Source organism: Eucalyptus grandis, chromosome 6 (assembly GCF_016545825.1).
Source record: "Eucalyptus grandis isolate ANBG69807.140 chromosome 6, ASM1654582v1, whole genome shotgun sequence".
Classification (NCBI taxonomy): domain Eukaryota; kingdom Viridiplantae; phylum Streptophyta; class Magnoliopsida; order Myrtales; family Myrtaceae; genus Eucalyptus; species Eucalyptus grandis.
In genome coordinates, this window is record NC_052617.1 from 46,132,763 (window position 1) to 46,150,711 (window position 17,949).

At 41.4% G+C, this 17,949-nt stretch overlaps 2 protein-coding genes across 6 annotated transcripts; one reads left to right on the forward strand and one right to left on the reverse strand.

The window, feature by feature from the left end:
• Window positions 1-675: 675 nt before the first annotated feature.
• Window positions 676-2,894, reverse strand: LOC104450285 (probable serine/threonine-protein kinase WNK11). Of its 4 annotated transcripts, none has more exons than XM_010064777.3 (3): window positions 2,725-2,894; window positions 1,710-2,213; window positions 676-1,343 (listed from the first exon to the last, which is right to left on the reverse strand). In XM_010064777.3, the coding sequence occupies exons 2-3, from the start codon at window positions 2,211-2,213 to the stop codon at window positions 963-965; spliced, it is 885 nt and encodes a 294-aa protein (XP_010063079.3). In that variant the 5' UTR covers window positions 2,725-2,894; the 3' UTR covers window positions 676-962. The 4 variants fall into 4 exon arrangements, with proteins under 4 accessions (XP_010063079.3, XP_010063077.2, XP_010063075.2 ...); XM_010064775.3 differs by having other exon boundaries at window positions 1,710-2,314; XM_010064773.3 differs by lacking the exon at window positions 2,725-2,894 and adding an exon at window positions 2,582-2,709.
• Window positions 2,895-10,619: 7,725 nt separating this feature from the next.
• On the forward strand, window positions 10,620-15,784 carry LOC104450286 (probable WRKY transcription factor 20). Of its 2 annotated transcripts, none has more exons than XM_010064779.3 (6): window positions 10,620-11,108; window positions 12,468-12,632; window positions 13,403-13,937; window positions 14,017-14,182; window positions 14,278-14,436; window positions 15,195-15,784. In XM_010064779.3, exons 1-6 carry the CDS (start codon window positions 10,866-10,868, stop codon window positions 15,727-15,729), a joined length of 1,803 nt encoding a protein of 600 aa, XP_010063081.2. In that variant the 5' UTR covers window positions 10,620-10,865; the 3' UTR covers window positions 15,730-15,784. The 2 variants fall into 2 exon arrangements, with proteins under 2 accessions (XP_010063081.2, XP_039171486.1); XM_039315552.1 differs by lacking the exon at window positions 10,620-11,108 and adding an exon at window positions 11,147-12,280.
• The last annotated feature ends 2,165 nt before the right edge of the window (window positions 15,785-17,949 follow it).

Consider the following 17,949-nt stretch of genomic DNA (forward strand, 5'->3'; position numbering starts at 1 on the left):
GTTCTGCATGGAAAGTGAGATTACCAAGGCTCTAGCTGACGTGTATCCAATTGTTTTCAAGATGCTTAAAATACCTCGCTTTCCCGTATCATTCACGATAAAATATTTTAAAAATCGATATGTTTTTTTTTTTTTTTTTTTTAAGAGTCTCCTAGAAAGAATCTAGTTTTCGAAATGGCAGACAACCATAATCACGCGTGCAACTATTTCCCAATAAAGAAGCTGCGTCTTCCGCCTTCATCGACTTCTGCGTCTTTTCTCCCATCTCCTTCCCCAACGCGCTATTCAGTTTGCCTCTCCATCAATCGAAAGAAAGTTAAATAAATATCTATTTAACATCTTTCCTAATTTTCTCCTTTTTTAATAAATTTTTAAATTGGGGCCTCTTTCGTAGTTCTTAATTATTCCGAACGGCCGTTTCGTCCGAGCCTCCGGCTTTATCCGTTCCTTCAACTTCACGTTGACTTGTCTTCGAATGATGCAATCTTGAACCACCTCCAAAGGCGGCTAGCTAGCTGTATATTACCAAGAAGCAACCGAGAGAGTTGAACTTGAATCCATCTTCGATTGAACGGCATGCCCCGGCTATTGGGTTCTTGAAATTGCAAGGAACGTGTGCATAAACAGCGACTAAAACGAGTTGCCAACTTGCCACCATTGAGAAGCGACTCGAGCTGAAAATAATTCGTTGACTTTTTTCTCGTCTCTTTGGTCATATTTAGAAACATTCAACTCAAAGTCTTTTCGCCTCTATAAAAAGCACTCCCTCCATCCTTCACTCGCTCGGTTTTTTTCCCGAGTTATCATGTACAAAATGAAAAGAAAAGGGCCAGACGACCTAAAAACGACATTGGAATAACATATCCGAAACCAAGCGGCTAAACAAGCCCCGCAAAGGAAATTGAAGTAACTTCATCTATGCACTTGATTGACTAGTTATGTACAAATTGGCTTTCGAACATTTAGTTCTCATCACTGTCGGAGTCGATCCCATCAAAGAAAGGATCACTGAGTAGCTCAGAAGCCGAAGGCCGGACCCTCGGCTGCCCCAAACACTTCTCGATGAAGGTCCTCACTTGGGGGTCCCTCACTTTGCTCAGAGCCTGCGGCCTCACCCCGGAGATCACCTTCTTGTATATCTTGGGCACGCTGTCGCACTCGCCGTACGGGATCTCCACCGTCACCATCTCGAGCAGGCACATCCCGAATGAGTACACATCGACCGACTCCGTGTAGTCTTCCTCGAAGAGCTCCGGTGCCATGAACTCCGGTGTCCCGATGACCGAATGCGCCGCGTGGTTCTCGCCCACGATTGCCGCCAAGCCCAAATCACCAATCTTGACCTGAATTCAAACGGGGCGCACCAACCACAATTCAAGGAAAAGTTAGGGTTTCCACTGGTTGTTGAGTGGGAAAAGGGGAAGTTGAATCAACATCATGGTCTGGTAATGAATAGGATCCTCCAACATTTCGGGTGGGCACGCGCGAGGTTCGGAAGCATAAATTTTTTACAACTAACGAGGCTCCAGCTAAGATTTTCATTACTTTCTTAGAAAGCATTGGATATAAAGTGTCGCCATTGGTGATTATTCTCTATTGCTTTAAATGCTCAGACTTTTCTCTTTTCCATCTGACCCCACCCCGACCAAACAAACAAGAATTTTGGAGCAATTAACGTGTGAATTCGAGGCAAGATTTCGAAGCTGTACCTGACCGACGTTCCCGTTGACGAAGACGTTGCTGCAATTCAGATCTCTGTGGATGATGCAGGGATCGTGAGTGTGCAGATACTCCAAGCCCTTCAAGATCTGCTTGGACCACTTCTTCAGCGCCTTAACCGAGACGTGCCGGTGCTTCTTCCGGTACTCCCTCAGGTTCCCCGACGTGCACACCTCGGTGATGAAGTTGAGCTTGCCGTGCTCGTCGTCGCGCCACACGTTGTGGAGGGCTATGATGTTCCTGTTCTTGAGGGTCCGCAGGAGCCGGACCTCCGAGTAGAGCCGGTCGATCATCCCCGGGTAGTCTTCGAAGTTCCTCAGCTTGACCTGGTTCCAGGCCACTTCGATGCCTTCCTCTTGGTCGAAGGCCCGGTACACCTTCTTTACCGCGCCGGACCCGAGGAGCTCGGGGTACCGGCCGTAGCGCCCGGTCGGGTCCACCTCCACGAAGGGCTCCGAGTCCTTGTCGGACTGGTCGAGGGTCACGCTCGGCATCTTCAATTGAACCAAGTGCGCATGCAATTAGCATCGCTTGAAATACACACTCCGTGATTTCGACGAAAAAACAGATGACTCGAACTTTCCACACATACTTTCTGGAGACAAAACCACACAATTCGAACACAAAGTCACATTCAAATCGCTCTATTTCATCGAGATCATTGAAACCCAAAAGAATTTCAGTAGTGGGTGTAACCACAGAGATCAACATTCGATTCATAACGACAGTTTCAACGAAATTGGCAGCGATCAACGCACGACACAAGCTTGAACTGTATTTCTCCATGCAAAAAGGCGAAACAGGAAAAACTACAAGCCAGAAAGTAAAAGAAAACGTCACGAGAACATCTCAAAAATCAGACCTCGAATTCTTCTCGCCTTTCCGAACGAATCCCAGCGACAGGAGAGAAGAAAAACAAGAGGCAAAACCCAATTCGCGACACTTTCAGACTCCCGTCAACCATCGAAATCAACGGAAGAGAGACAAAAAGCACAAGATGCTCACATGACGATATACTCCTGAGAGAGCCAAAAGCTGGTTTCCGAGCGCCGCCGCGATCGGCCGGAGCTCGCGCCTTCCGATCTCTGAACTGGCGGAGGAGAGAGGGGGCGCTCCGAAAGCAGTGCAAAACGAGAGCGGCAGTGCTCGAAATCTTGGTCAAAGGCATGAGGACCGCGTGTCACGGGTGTATAAATACAGAGGAGGGAGGGAATTTGACCTAGGGTTGGATTTATTTCCGTATTTGCTTTTTCTTTTCTTTTCAATTTTTGATGTTGGTAATTTCGTTTTTGGGCAAAAATAAGCGTGGAAAAAGATCATGATCAGCGCAGGGATTTGAGCTGGTTTCTTTTTATTTTATTTTATTAGCGAACCGTAATTTCGACATTCATCGCCTTCCCCAAAACTGCCGTCCGAGTAAATCTTGGTAAACATATTTCCTTAGTGGGGGAATCTTTCTTTTTATTTTTTTCTATAAAATAGTGGGAATCTTTAATTGAGGATAGAATTGATAATGTTGCAAGACAAGTGTCGGGTCGATTTCCCTGTATGTTCCACGTCTGGACGAAATTTCCTGGATTCTTCGTGTGCTCCTCCTGCACCAGATGTACCCGACGCGTAGAGCCGCGATCTCGACCGTCCACAGTGGAGATCGGGCCGTCCCGGCGAAGACGGACGGCGGCGATGCGTGCGGGATATATCATATTGCTGATTTCTGTTGGGTAGTCTCCCAATGCAAGGTAGTTACGCGAGTTACGAGAGACAACTTTGTGAAAAAGGATATATAATGGTACGAAAGTCAAATTAGTTTGCGTAAGCTAAGTCAAATTTATTTGAATTGTTAGTTACTATGCCAAAACTTATCCATACGCTCGCGCTAAAACGTTAGTTAAATGGCTTTCGATTGCTATATATTCTAAAAAACTCAATCCCATGCAAACTGATATGACTCGTGTTCGACGCTTACTTAATATTATAAAAAATAATGTTATTTTAGGGTTGAAGGCTTAATCGGTTAATAACGGAACCAAGTCAATTGTATTGATGAGGTTGATTAAGTTTTCAGTTAACCTTGAGTTGCATCTCCTAAAAATCTAATTAATGTTGTTTGACTTTTTGAGACGGCTCTTCCAATCAAATGTTAGCTTACCCATATAAACTAACTTTTTTTAGAGATTTGAGTTTCGCTCGAATAAGATATTCTCTAATCTTGATTTGAAAGTGAAGAGGAGAAATCGTCAAGTCTGATTAGTGATTAATCCGTAAATGTTGTGAATTGTATTTTTCTTTTGCGAGTCATTTTAATCTAAATTAATAGCCTAATCTTTTTAGAGATCCTCATTTTAGTTACTCGAATTCTTCTAGTAATGTTTTGAATCATTCTCGTATTCTACTTCCTATCTATCGAGATGATTCTAATCTTCTAAATAAAGAAAAAAACATAACTTTTCCTGGTTATGGTAGATTTCTAAGGTGTTATAGGGAATATGATAAAATAGAATTACCAATGAGCTGATTTCCCAATAACTTGTTGATAATTTACTAGGCTTTCTTTTACCGATTTTTTTTTTTTTTTTACACTTACCAACCATTATAAGTATTTACTGGCATGCGAAAAAGTTCATATTCTTTTGTGCAAAACAATAGAATTTTGGTTTTTATCAAATATGCTTTTCAAATTGAAATCCTAACATGACAATTAAGTCATCAATGACTCTCGTTGATCTTTCTATGTGGAATATTGCTACATTGTGATTTCAATGAAAATTGATCAGAATGATTACACTAAAAATTCGTGTAAAAGTTTAAAACTAAATTGATAAAATTTTATGACTAAATTTATATCCATATAAGTACTTGGTAGATTTCCCTTAAGAAAATGATTAATTACTTTCCCCCATTTAACTTAATTGAGGAAATTCTATTCCAAGCAAGAAAAATCATAGCCACGTTTGGCAGATTTCCAAGTACTCGAATTTTGATAAGTATGTTATGACATCCGTAACTAACTTTTGGCCCGTTTTACATCGACAACAAGTGGACTGCATAGTTCAACGAAGGGTTAAGTTAGAACCCTTTTTCTTATCATATTGTCCTTCATTTCATCGACGGGGCAAAAGGCCAAGTGCAAGCCAAGAGCCATTAGAAACAACCAGTACGCTAATGAACAGAGGCCAAAGAACAACTGCAGCACTACAGTGACAAGAACAAGCTAAATCGGAATGCCAAAAATACTAGAGAGGACATGCCAATTGGCACGGAGCTGCAAAGTTACAGGGGACTCGATGGCACTCGATGCGATGCTTATAAGGGGAAACTTAAACCCATTTCGGCACTTGATCAACAGGAGGAAGCGATTGACCATCATGGCCCGTAGCATTCCTAGCCTTCCATGGAAGGTAGGTACATTTCCATTCCAAGATGGCCTCAGCAATATGATCCTATGAAGCTCAAAAGTCCAATCTCCAGGAGTCATATTAATGGGGTCCTGGAGCAAAATCCTTCTCCACAGCTGAGATGAGAAACTACAGCGGGATCAACTCATTGGCTTTTTTACATAAAGGACACAAGGAAGGAGACCACGTTCCGTGTCTTCCAACATAGCAAGCTTGTACAACGCTGCCATCCAAATAACCGAAGCAAATCCGGGAGCATTAGGTGCAAACCAGATAAGATTCTCCCATGAAACCTTAACGCCTGAATTCCTCACGAATTCCCGAGCATCGGCAGTAGCAAGGAGACAATACTGAGGAAATGCGCGGAGTGATACGGGTCCATTCGGGGAGCTCTGGGAGAATGACTTTGCGTTTAGACATAAGTTCATTTAGTAGAAGCTGCCGAGATAACTTGATCCTCCATGAGTATATGAAGAGTGATAGCCTGAAAAGGAGCAGCTGAATTGATACTCTTCCCTCAGATCTAGCAGCAGACCCTCTCCATCCATCTTTTGAAATAACCTCAGCAAACATCAACTTTGGCAGATACAGAGCAAGCAGAATCATACGGAACTCTACTTGGATAGACTTCCGAAAGAAATCATGCGGATGCCAATTGCCTTGAAAATTCGCTTCCGGTGCTAATTTAAAATTTCTATTGACGAGGCAAGGTAAAAATCATGCAGAAGAGCTGTACAGGGTGATCTTTTGATTAAGAAGTAGTCTGAGGAATATTAATATTACAAACCAATTCAAACTACACAAATTCTCTAGATATCCTTTTTGATAATTAAGGCATACAATATCACAAGTTTTCTACAAGTGTGCATAATAAATACTTGGGTTAAAAGGAGAACTTATTACGCGAGCACAGTACGTAGACTAAAAAAAATCTAGACCATTGAAAATGGTGGATTAATGGTGAATTCCACCTGATCTGATGATCCAAAATTAATATTTAATCTATATATTAGGTTTGTGGAATATTTGCTAAAGTTAAAGAGATTAACGTAACTTGCAGAGCATATTTCATAGTCCACTTATTGTGGAAACCGTGATCCTTGAAGAGCTCGTCTAAATCATGTTAAAGGTAAGAAAAAGAACTACATAGATTTTAATTTTAGTTTTATTTGGTTCACTTTCAGTGTACGAAATAATATACATTTTTACATGTAGAAGAACCGGTTAGAAAACTAACTCCAAACACACATGTTGCTAATTTAATAATAAAAGTATTGAATTTTGTATTATTTTGACGATGGACCTTATAAAAAATTTATTCTTATTCTTTTCCTTTTTTTTTCCCTCGCATTTAGCTTTTTCCGGTCTTCTTAATTAAGCAACCTGTGGATATGAAAACTTGCCGACTTGCCTCTGACGAAGCAAAGCTCAGTTTCATCGAGTAAAATTATAGAAATTAAATCATGAAATTGTCGAAAGATCAAGTCCAACGTCTCCTTCGGATAGTGGCCTATACTATTCTTATGAAATGGTCTTAGTCGTCGCCGTCGCCCTTTGCACGGTTTGAATTTTATCTGATCTTCTGCCGGGTCATCATCACCAGCCCCTCCCAGATTTTGTTTAATCTTTAATTTGGTTTATGATCAAATTATAGTTTTACTCGGACAACAAATGCTTGATTTAGACCGAGTCGGACAAGTCTTTTCCGACCCCAACGTTAAATTTCTTGCATTCAAAAAGCCAGCGCATGCCTTTCCCTAGTGCTCCTTACTCCTTAGTGGTGTCGAGAAGACGGAGGAACGACCAGCCAGCTGCGACTTGGGAGCGGGAGACTCAGCTCAAGTGCAAACTACCTAGCGTAATTCTTAGTGCATTAAAGATTCTAAAAATATAATTAAATTTTAAAGTATTTTAATAAATGCAATCAAGTCTTAAAAATTATAAAATTATTTCATCAAATCCTTGTTAACTCCGCCCCACAAGTTAACGGAAAATGTTAACATGTCATTTCTTTTATTACTTTCTTTCTTTTACATTGCATTTTTTTTTTATTTTCTTTCTCAAATTGTACTTAAGTTAGATTAAATAAACAAAAAAAAGAAAACTTCTTAACCAAGTATCAAAAAGAGGAGGAATAAGCCCTTCCCCGTGGCCACTGCCACAGCCCATCATCGGAAAGGGCCAGCAAAGGGAGCTTGGGTCTCACTGGCCCGAATAAGGGCTTAATGGCCCCTAGTGAGGCCTTGATAGCCCAAATCTGAGGGAGGGCGCGAGTGAGCCAGGGTCGTCGGCCCTAAATCTGGGCTAGTCGGCCCTCACTAGGGGCCGCTGAGCCATTGCCCGAGGCTGGGGAGGGTTGCGAGGCTTCGGCAAGGGCCAAGCAACCTCCACCGGTCCTTTCCGGTAGTGGGCCGCAGTGACAACCATCAACAAGGCCTCAGTTTGTGTGTGTGTGTGTGTGTGTGTGTGTTTCTTTTTCTCTTTGAACTTTTTCACATTTTCAATCGAATTTAGTTTTTGACCAAAAAAAAAATAAAAATCGAATTTAGTTTATTTTTCTTTTAATTTTTAAAATATTTTTCTGGAACTTTTAAATATTTTTCTGACGTGGCACTTGGTGGATGCCACATCATCATCGAGTGTCTTAAGAAAGTCATAAAATAAGACACCTTAGCATTTTTCGTTAGCTTAGTTGGATGGTGTTAACGGAATGATTTGATTCAATTTACTTGACAAGTTGTAAAACTTAATTATACTTTTTTAAAAATTTAGAATTCAATTATACTTTCATGTTAAGTTTTAGAGCTTTTAGTGCACTCATCCCTACTTCTTATATCACGTTTGTATATACCAATAAAAACATTTAAATGCTGCACTCTGGTGAACGAGGTTTAGCAAAACCATAGAAGGAAAATTGGGCCTAGAGAAAACTTGGGTGAAGCTTGCTTCATTGGGCTGCCTCGTACCTGGCCAACTTGGGTTCAATTTCTAAGGGAGATCCAGCGTTAGATTTCGTGGCCCACGAACTACATTCTTACTAAGCCCCGAAAATTCAGTGTCACTGCTCATGCATTATCCAAAGTCTAAAAACCTAAAACAAAACAAGAAAAAGGCGAAATTCAATGGCCAATTGCCGTTTGGTACTATAAAATTCTCATTCTCCTCTCCCATCGAGAATGACAATGTTATAGAAAATACGTTTTCTGAGATCTAAGACCGCATTGCAAATGAGAATACGATTCTATATTTTTCCTTCCAAAACGTTGGGTTTATAAAATAAGGAGAATATGTTCGGATAACTTTCGATTCATTTAAAAACATTAGGTCGACGGTGTTAATCAACAAAAACACGAACCTAGAGCAGTTTCTATAGGAGAGGTGACTGACTCGATCAAGGTGGATTTTTGCCGTGTACTTTTGATCGTTTTGCTGTTGCTTTTTCGTACCTCTCTGATTAGACCTCTGAGATTAAAGGGCCTCATCCCCTCGGTTGCTTCACAAAGTCAAAATTCAAGTGGAGCTAATCTTGATCTAATCATGGGTTCAACTGAAGCGGCTTAGAGTAAAGCAAATTGACGAAGCCTTGCTTAATTAAGGGTGGTGAAGTTAACAGATCAGCTAATTCGTAGGCGCAAGTCGCATCTTCCTCCCCTCATGGCATAGTGCCACACCTCATTTGATGCTTCCCTTTTTCGGCCATAGTAAGTGCATGGAACACCTCCCCCTTTGATTTCGACTCTTCCACCACTTTTTGCGGCTGTGCCTGCGACAGCAAAGAAGACTCGTTTACTGGCTGTAAAAGTCCCGAAATGTAAAAGTGCTTTTTTTTTTTTTTTCTTTTCTTTTCTGTTAAATTTCAAGATAACGAAATATGTGATATGCGTAAGTTCACCCTTTTGAAATGAGATGATCTCTAAGAATTTATAAATGTTTATGTAAGAACAAATAAAATTTATATATCGAAAGATTTGAATAATTTTCAAAAGTTACGAATAAAAGTCTCTCCAAACAAGCTTTTTATACATGCCTACATCAAACTAAGGGGTGCTTTCAGTAAAACTTCTCCTAACAATGAGCAATTCAAAAGATTACTTCAATTTCTATAAGACCTTTGAAAGTTATCTTATAATTAAATGCTTGGAATTCCAAAATCTTATGATGCTTCGATACAATTTGCCTAATATTCAAGATGCGAGAGGATTACACCTTTTGGTGCAACTTCTACCTAACGATCAACGATTCAAGAGTTTACTTCAACTTTCATTAGGCTATTGAAAGTTAACTGATAATCGTATCCTTGAGACTACAAAACCTTATGATGCCTTTGATACAATTTGCCTAACATTCGCGATGGGAGAGGATTAATCCAAATTTTGTTAGGTTTTTGCAAGTTATCGAATAATATTATTCTCATAACCACAACACCTTTTTATTGCCGTTTTCTTATATATTATTCCTCTTTTCTTCTGCTAAAAGCCATCGAATATTTGCAGTCTTAAAATTGTTTATTGCCAAGCACACATGTGATCGTGCCTCATGCTTTGATATCCTCGTTTAATGAGTCTAGTGGGTGAGAAAGAAAATATTATCTAAATGTAGAATCTCATTGACAATTTATTAGAGAAAAGAAAAGGAAAATTGATGGGGATGGCCACGTGAGAGTGATATACCCAAGTGACATGACATGGTCGCTGCATAAAATGGTTGCTCCATTATTCGCCGCATAACTTGAAGTTCACTCATAGACTCAACAATTTTAAAAAAGTTGAAAAGAAGAAAAGAAATGAAGAAGAAGTCTACAAAGCATCTCTAGCATCAATCGACTGCACCAATAAGATATTGTCTTAGATTGCAAGGGATTTTGCCCATTCAATTGCGATCTTGACTTTAAGTCTTGTTAGAAGTTATCTCGAAATAAAATATTGAATGCATCAAATCGATTTGAGAGAATTCTGCCCTTACCATTATCCAAAGAGGTATATTAATTATGATATAAAAGCGGACCTGAATATCGCATGACTGCAAAACCTCCTAAAAGGGAAATTGAATGATATACACATTACACGAGATCATCACTGATTTGGGTTGCATTAGCTACTCTAAATAAGCTCGTTAAGCATGCTAATATCAATAGTTTCCTCGATTAGCTGCTTGACCAGTGTGTCTATAGAATCGTTTCCAAATTAAATGCCTCAAAATCGAAGTCAACCGCATTAAATTTATGTGCGTCCAGAACAAATCAATTGGTTAGGAGGCGGTGTTAATCGATAGCAACGTACGTATATCGTAGAAAGGCTTGACCAAGTGAACACGAAGGATCGAAAACGAAGAACGGACTTTGCCACGAAACCGCAAAAAAGATGAATCGGACATGCGGAAGGTAAAAAGCGGGGGGCGAGGGGGGGAAAAGGGGAGATGATGAAATTCAGTTCCAATCGCCCCACCGGACGCCAACTAAAAAAAGTAAACCAACCTTTCCCTAAAACGACAGCCCAATCACCTTCGCAGATCCATTGTAACAGGTCAACCACGTCCCTCTCCCTCCCCGAGGAGCGTCGTTTCCGACAAGCTCCGCACGCACGCATCGCCCACAAAAAGACCCGCCCCGAAATGACCGAAACGCCACTGCCTCCCCCCCTCCCCTCCCTTCCCTCCACGACATGTCGCTGCTGCTAGCCTGCTAGTAGTGCTGCTTCTGCTCTCCTCCTCCTCCTTCTGACTCCTCCGCGGCACCGATTCTCGGCGAAGGAGATGGACGCCCCCTCTGCTCTCGGCCCCCACGCCCCTCGCCGGAGCTCCGACGCCGCCGACGATCGGGGCCGGACCGGCTGCCTCCGCAATTCCGGCCCTCAGGACCCCGGCGGCCGCGGCGCCAGGTACAAGCTGATGTCCCCGGCGAAGCTCCCGATCTCCAGGTCGGCTTGCGTCGCGGTCCCTCCCGGGCTGAGCCCGACGTCGTTTCTCGAGTCTCCGGTTCTCCTTTCGAACATGAAGGTCCGCTTTTTCTTTGCTCCCGTCGCCACGCGTTGGGATTTTTCTTTCCTTCTTCTTCTTCTTCTTCGGTTGGCGAGGAAGTTTTGGTGGGAAGTGCGAGGATAGGAATGGGGAAATGCGACCCTCTAAGGTCGTAACTCGTAGAATATGTACTCCTTTCGGTTACTCGGGTGAGAAGTGGTGACGAATTTTGAATTGTGAAGTGTCCATACTCGGTATCGAGAGCTTAATTGTAGAGTACGAACAGCTTAGTGGCTCGGTTCGGGACACGATGGAAAGGCCTGGCTTTGTCCGTTTTTTACTCGAGTGTTTCCGTTATCGAGGAAATGCGCTGGGTCCTGTTACATTTGAATTGTGTTCAAGCTCTTCAAAAATTCTATATGAACTTGCTGTCGCAGAGGTCTAGATTTCTTTATTGAGTTATAGCTTCCCGGTGGTGGAGAATCTTTCGGGCTGAACCTTCCAGGCGGCACGATTTGCATGCTTAAATTTTAATCTGCATATGCTCTCGCTTTAAGAAAATCTCGAGATTCTCGTCGCCGTACTTGTTTGTTTTCTTGTGTGCTTATTAATGAGGAATTATACATCTAATGCTCATGCTTAAATCTCTCCCGAGAAACGATTTTATATTATAGGTGGTCACGATGGAGCCACCAGATTCTGATGCCCGTGCTTGTACCATTTGGTGGTGGCTCTTTATGCCCTCGTTGAGTGTCCACTGGAATTTAATCTTGGAATATGGCCTCCGTGTTAAGCTTTTTGAACCTTTCCCTTTCAAAATGGCAGTGTTGTTTCTTCACATAATGAATCCATCCTCCCATTCCTTGTCTCATTTTTTAACGGTGGGTTTTGTTCTTCTAGAAAGATATCCACTGTCTATGGGGAGCAAGGAATAATGTGACAATAAGTTTTGAGTTTTTTTAGTTTGTCAGAGATGCTAAAATGACGCGCAACCAGGATGATGGGTCCATTCAATGACGAATACCTGCTGTCGGCGAGAATAAACACATATTCCTCGCGTGATGCAAAGATCCACTCGAGCAGAACTGAAATGTGCTTATAAGACCTTCGTTGAGTAGGAATGGCACCTCAGTAAGGAAGTACAGAGCTATTAGTTCGCAATCGATGAGCAAATTGTCGTGCATGGTCGATTACATTTAGTATATCTTACGGTTAGATACGCACCTATACTTTTAAGTGTGCAGCATCAAAGGAGCATGAATTTGTTGAGCATTGACGTTCCTGGGCAAACTTTTTCTCTTTTTATCCGATGCTTTTACCTTCTATATCCTTTCTGGCTATCTACAGTTACTAGTATGGTAGCCTCTGAACACGTTTAATGTGCTCTGGCCTTTTCAGGTAGTGCCTTCGCCAACAACCGGTTCCTTTCTAGAGAGGCGAATGTTGCATGGTTCCGTCAGCTCAACAACCGGTTTGACAAACAATCATCCCTGCCGTCCCGATAGATTTGGTGAAAAAGAATCAGGCATCTTTGAGTTCCAACCCTCACCAGGACCAAATCCGGTAATGTGCCAAACAAGAGGATTCTTACGACATGTGTACTGAGTACCTTCTACTGAGTATTTCTTTCTTGAAGCGTTTCTTGAATTAGGCGAATTTTTGGCATTTGGAATTTCCTCCATACAATTTGACCCGTGTCGTTCATTTTTGGAATTGAACATTCACCCTGCCTTTGAGATTTGTTATCAATAGCTTATGGTCCAAAAATTGTGAAGATGTAATTATTGCATTGCACCCACAGAACCTGATGAATTTTTGGTCCTTTGCATGTAGTGATTGTCCTGTCCTCTCTTACCTCTCAAGCTCAAGACGGTGATGCCATGTCTGTAGTCTGGATTCTCGCTAGCATGATTTCCTTGGAAAATAGTCAAAATTTCTCCTTCTTTTGCCCTAAAAACAGTTTCTTCTACTATAGGATAACAGTTCATGTAACAGATACGAAGAAATACACTGTCATTATTGCTAGTGCACCTCTGCATGGTGATGCTTTGTCTGAGGTCATTCCTAAAGACCTCTTCCATTTCAGGATGACAGCACATTTAAAGCATAGGTTGAACCACACTGTCATTGTTTCTAGCCTCACATGTTAATGCTTTGTTTACTGGTCTTACTCAGTTTGTTAATGGTTTGATTTTACTATGTGTGCTGTTATACGTGCCATATATATATGTGTGTGTGTGTGTGTGTGTAGTGAAGCTTTTTTGACGAAGAATTCTGTATGAGAGTGTGGATATCCCTTCATGTCTATCTGATTTGGCTTGTTTACTTTTAAGGGTACTGCAGAAGTGAATCAGAAAAACAAAGAATCCATGCAAGTCCACAGCCACTCTCAGACTCAATCATTGGCATTGGTGCCTTTTGTCAAAAGTGAATTGGCAGTCCCATCTAGTGAGTTGAGTCTTTCCTCACCTGCTAAATTGGTTCCTTCTGTGGCTAATCCGCCTGATGAAGTTGATTCAGAGGAATCAAACCAGCAAGATCACCCAGGTACTGGCATGCAGGCAACACAATCTGATCATAAAGGAAATGTCATGGCTGAGAGATTAACTGATGATGGATACAACTGGCGGAAATATGGACAAAAACATGTGAAAGGAAGTGTGTTCCCACGTAGTTATTACAAATGTACACATCCTAACTGTGAAGTCAAAAAGCTTTTTGAACGCTCCCCTGATGGACATATAACTGAGATTATTTACAAAGGAACACATGATCATCCCAAACCACTACCAAACCGGCGTGTCGCTGGGGGTATTATATTGCATATCCAAGGAGATAGATCTGCTGATGTCTCACCTTTAACTGGTGGTATGGTTTTTCTTTTGCATGGTTTCTTGGCCAACAAGCTGAAACGGAAGTAATCTCACTTCTATTCTTTATCCTACAGAGACTTCATCAAATGTCTATTGCCAAACTTCCAACATCATTGAGCCAAAGAGTACTACACAGCTATATCTGGCAGCTGGGAATGAGGATAGTGTTGAAGGCACTGCTTCCTTATCATATAGGATTCGTGATGAGGTTGATGAAGATGATCCTTTCTCAAAGAGAAGGTATTAATTTTTCAAAAGGGTTTTAATTTCTTGTTTAATTCTTCCTTTCGTTATCCTGAGTGGAAAGTAATATGTAACTGAAGCTTGCTCAACAGGAGGTTGGACATTGGAGGGTTAGATGTCACTCCCGTGATTAAACCTATACGAGAACCACGTGTTGTTGTCCAAACTCTTAGTGAGGTGGACATACTGGATGATGGATATCGATGGCGCAAATATGGTCAGAAGGTGGTGAGAGGCAATCCGAATCCACGGTATGTGATGGAACTGCTTGTCAGATGTTGATTAATGCATCTGTAGTTAGCATCTGCTCATCCAGATGACCCCATCATCATGGACACGATACCTGGAGCTCCGCATGCATACTTTTGATGGTAAAATTACGTACTTATGGATGCAATGCTTGTCTGGATAAATTCCAAGTAGTTCATGGTTCATTGAATTTCGATTTGCAAACATTGCTTTATACTACTTAATTATTTGCTTTGTTCCACTGTGAAAATGGTATCTTGAGTGTGAAAGGATGTGGAAGATTAGTACACTTTTGACGGTCACTCTTCTACCTCACATGGTTGATGGCTCCCAAATGATGGGAGTGAAGCTTGATTGAGATTCAAAATCCCTTTTGTTCGATGTTGTGCATTTGGGTTGAAATCTGGGTTGTGCGCATTTTTTGGCCGAAAGTCTTGGGCAGGTGCTAGACCCCACAATAGCTTGAGGATATATTTCCACTGTCAAAGAAAACCGAATATGCGCATTCTAGTACTATTGTATCTTACATTCCTGCAAATAAACATTTGCAGTCATAGCTACAGAAGAAGAAAATTTTTCCCTATTTATTTTTATTTGCTAGTTTATGAGGAAATGGTGATTAGTGTTGTTGTCTTTACTGTTTCTTGATAAAAGAATCATGACACTTTGGTCCCTTTAGTACAATTATGTGTGGTTAATCACTCAAGATGGATCATACCGTTCATTTGCTGGCCTAATATCACCCTCTGGCCTACTGCAGGAGTTACTATAAGTGCACCAATGCTGGGTGTCCTGTTAGAAAACATGTGGAGAGAGCATCCAATGATCCCAAAGCTGTCATTACAACCTATGAAGGAAAGCACAACCATGATGTGCCTACCGCAAGAACAAGCAGTCATGACATGGCAGCACCCATTGCTCCAGCCGGACCTTCAAGAATTGGACCAGAAGAAAGGGAAACAATTAGCCTTGATCTTGGAGTTGGAATCAGCTCTGCTGCTGAAGCCAGGTTCCCCAACCTGCAGGGTTCGCGACATACCATCCATCAGCAGCTGGTTCAAAACCAAATCCACTCGAACAATTCGAGTATAAAGGTTCTACGAGCAACCCCAGTTTCATCATATTATCGTGTTGAAAATTGTGGCGCTACCACTTATTGTAGTACAACAGAAGATTTGAGAGGAGGCCGAGGTTTGGATGTTTCACCTCGAAACCATTCTTATTCATATCAACAGACCGTGGGAAGAGTAATAACTGGGCCATATGCTTGTTCACCCCAAAACCAGTCTAAATAAGATTCTGTGGCTTTTGTTATATTACCACATAATTAAAGAGCTGTTCGTTTTATTAGCTGTCTGGTTTTTCTAGTTCGATTGTTCGAATTGCTTATATTTGAGTCACCGGGTTTATTCTGATTGAGTATTGAAGCCCAAGAAGCCAAACCAATATATGTTTACAGAAAATGTCGACTTGTCTAATATCTTTATAACAAATCCACATGTGGTGACGTTAGTACGAGTACTTTTGTCATTCAAAGAATCTAACTCCAATGTCTGGTGTGCACCAACCCTTGACGGGATGAATGTCTCAAATTCAAGACTTTGAGCTCCTATGTTTTACGTGCCCAAATTCTTACTGACCGTAACAGCAGCATAAGAAATGTTGGTAGATTTTTCCATGATCGCAAAGCCGTTGCTAATGAATCATTGAAAATTGCCCGGTAAATCCAAAAGCACTCGTTACAGCAGGGCCTATTTTGAATATGGACATGGAAAGCAGATGGAAGACAAAATTGCAGGACGAGAACAGGTATAAAACCTGTCAGCTTCTGACAATCTACTCTGCTGTTTCCTTCTCCTACTGGCTTGTAGTGAAGACATAACTACGTGTCTTTCTGGTGAATTGAATTCCTTTGTTGGATAACATCACTAAAAGCTTTAAATTCCCTGAAAATACGATCCAGGCATTCTTAGATTTTTCCCTTTTGTCTCGCCTTCGCCATGCCACTGCAGTTAGGCAAACCACCTACATTCGAGAATTTCCACCCTAGCAGAGTTGGCAAAAGTTTACGTTTGTTTCTTTTATCACTGTACAGTCATTGGAATTGGAACAACGCCCTGTACTGAGATAGCGATTCCAAACTGACTAGTAACCAGCGATGACAACACACTTCGAAAAAAAGAACTAGGCCTAGCAAGAAAATTGATGAACTACACATCAAGATTGTTTGAGGTCTTGTCCTTTTTCTCCAGTGTACTGTGACAAGTCTGAGTTCGAGCATTAGTCAACATACTTATCAGAATTTATTGTTCGGTTATTTAACGGTCACAAGAGGATCATAGGTTGTCTTTATTCTGTATTGTCATGCCACCGTGCACACAACTGCAGGCTGAATCACAACTACAGACAGACGTCTTTCTTTCTACTCAAGGGAGGGAGGGAGGGAGGGAGGGAGGGACGTGCATTGTCGGTTTCACTGTGGATGTAGGTCGACTGAGGTAATTTGGAAACCCAAGAAGCAAAAAGAACACAGCGACTCTGGTGACGTTACTAGGAACTCTTGCACCAAAAGGGAATGGTATCATGGTAAGTAGTGATTTTATATTCTTAGCAAGGAATAATTTTCTTTTTTACCAATAGGTAAGAATGAAAATTTAGAAAAATAGCATACCCTTTAAGATAGGTACTTTCAGGTTTATGTATAGCTCTGAATCTATGCTTTTGATCCATAACCTTTAGAGCTTACGCATGGAGACCCATCAAAGTAGATACTACGGAAGATTATCCAAGCAGCGGTACCAAAAGCCACAAAGAAACACAGAAGATTCTCAGAGTCAAGAATCCAGAAGAAATTCTTTTAAGGTATGAGAAGCACAGAAATGGTCAAAGTTGCACCTTCATTGCATCATCAGAAGAACCTGAGAAACTTAGTCGATGGCAATGAACTCCAGCAGTTCTACGGCATGACCATGGCCTGTATCTGACCATGGCCTGTATCAATAGAAAGCAAAACTCGGTCAGCGAACTCTGCTACGAGCTCAATTGCCAAGTCTGCAGGATTTTAGGTTTGCATTTTGACACAGAATACACCAGAAAACACGGGATTTAGCTGAGCAGAAGCAGCCTGGTATTGACTGAGATCATGAGCAGTGTTTCCAGCGTCAAGAAAGCGAAGGGAACCATGGCTCGACAATAACTGGAAGTTTAGACAGAAACTTCGCTGTTAAAGAAAAAGAAAATGATGCAATTAAGTATGTTAGACGGTTTAAGTTCAGACCTTCTCATTGTAAAGAATCTAGATGCTGTATTGCCATGCTTCGTGATAGTCTATGGCTAGTGTGAAATCGGCTCCCATCATTAATTGCAACTTTTACTGCTCCGATCTCAACTTGAGTCGTCTCTCAGACTGCAAGATCTGAAAGAGGGTTCAAAAAGGGGAGAGCAAACCTTTTCAATTGCTTGATTAATGAAAGTCTCAGAGATCATGTCGAGCACGTAAAAACTTTTCTAACAAA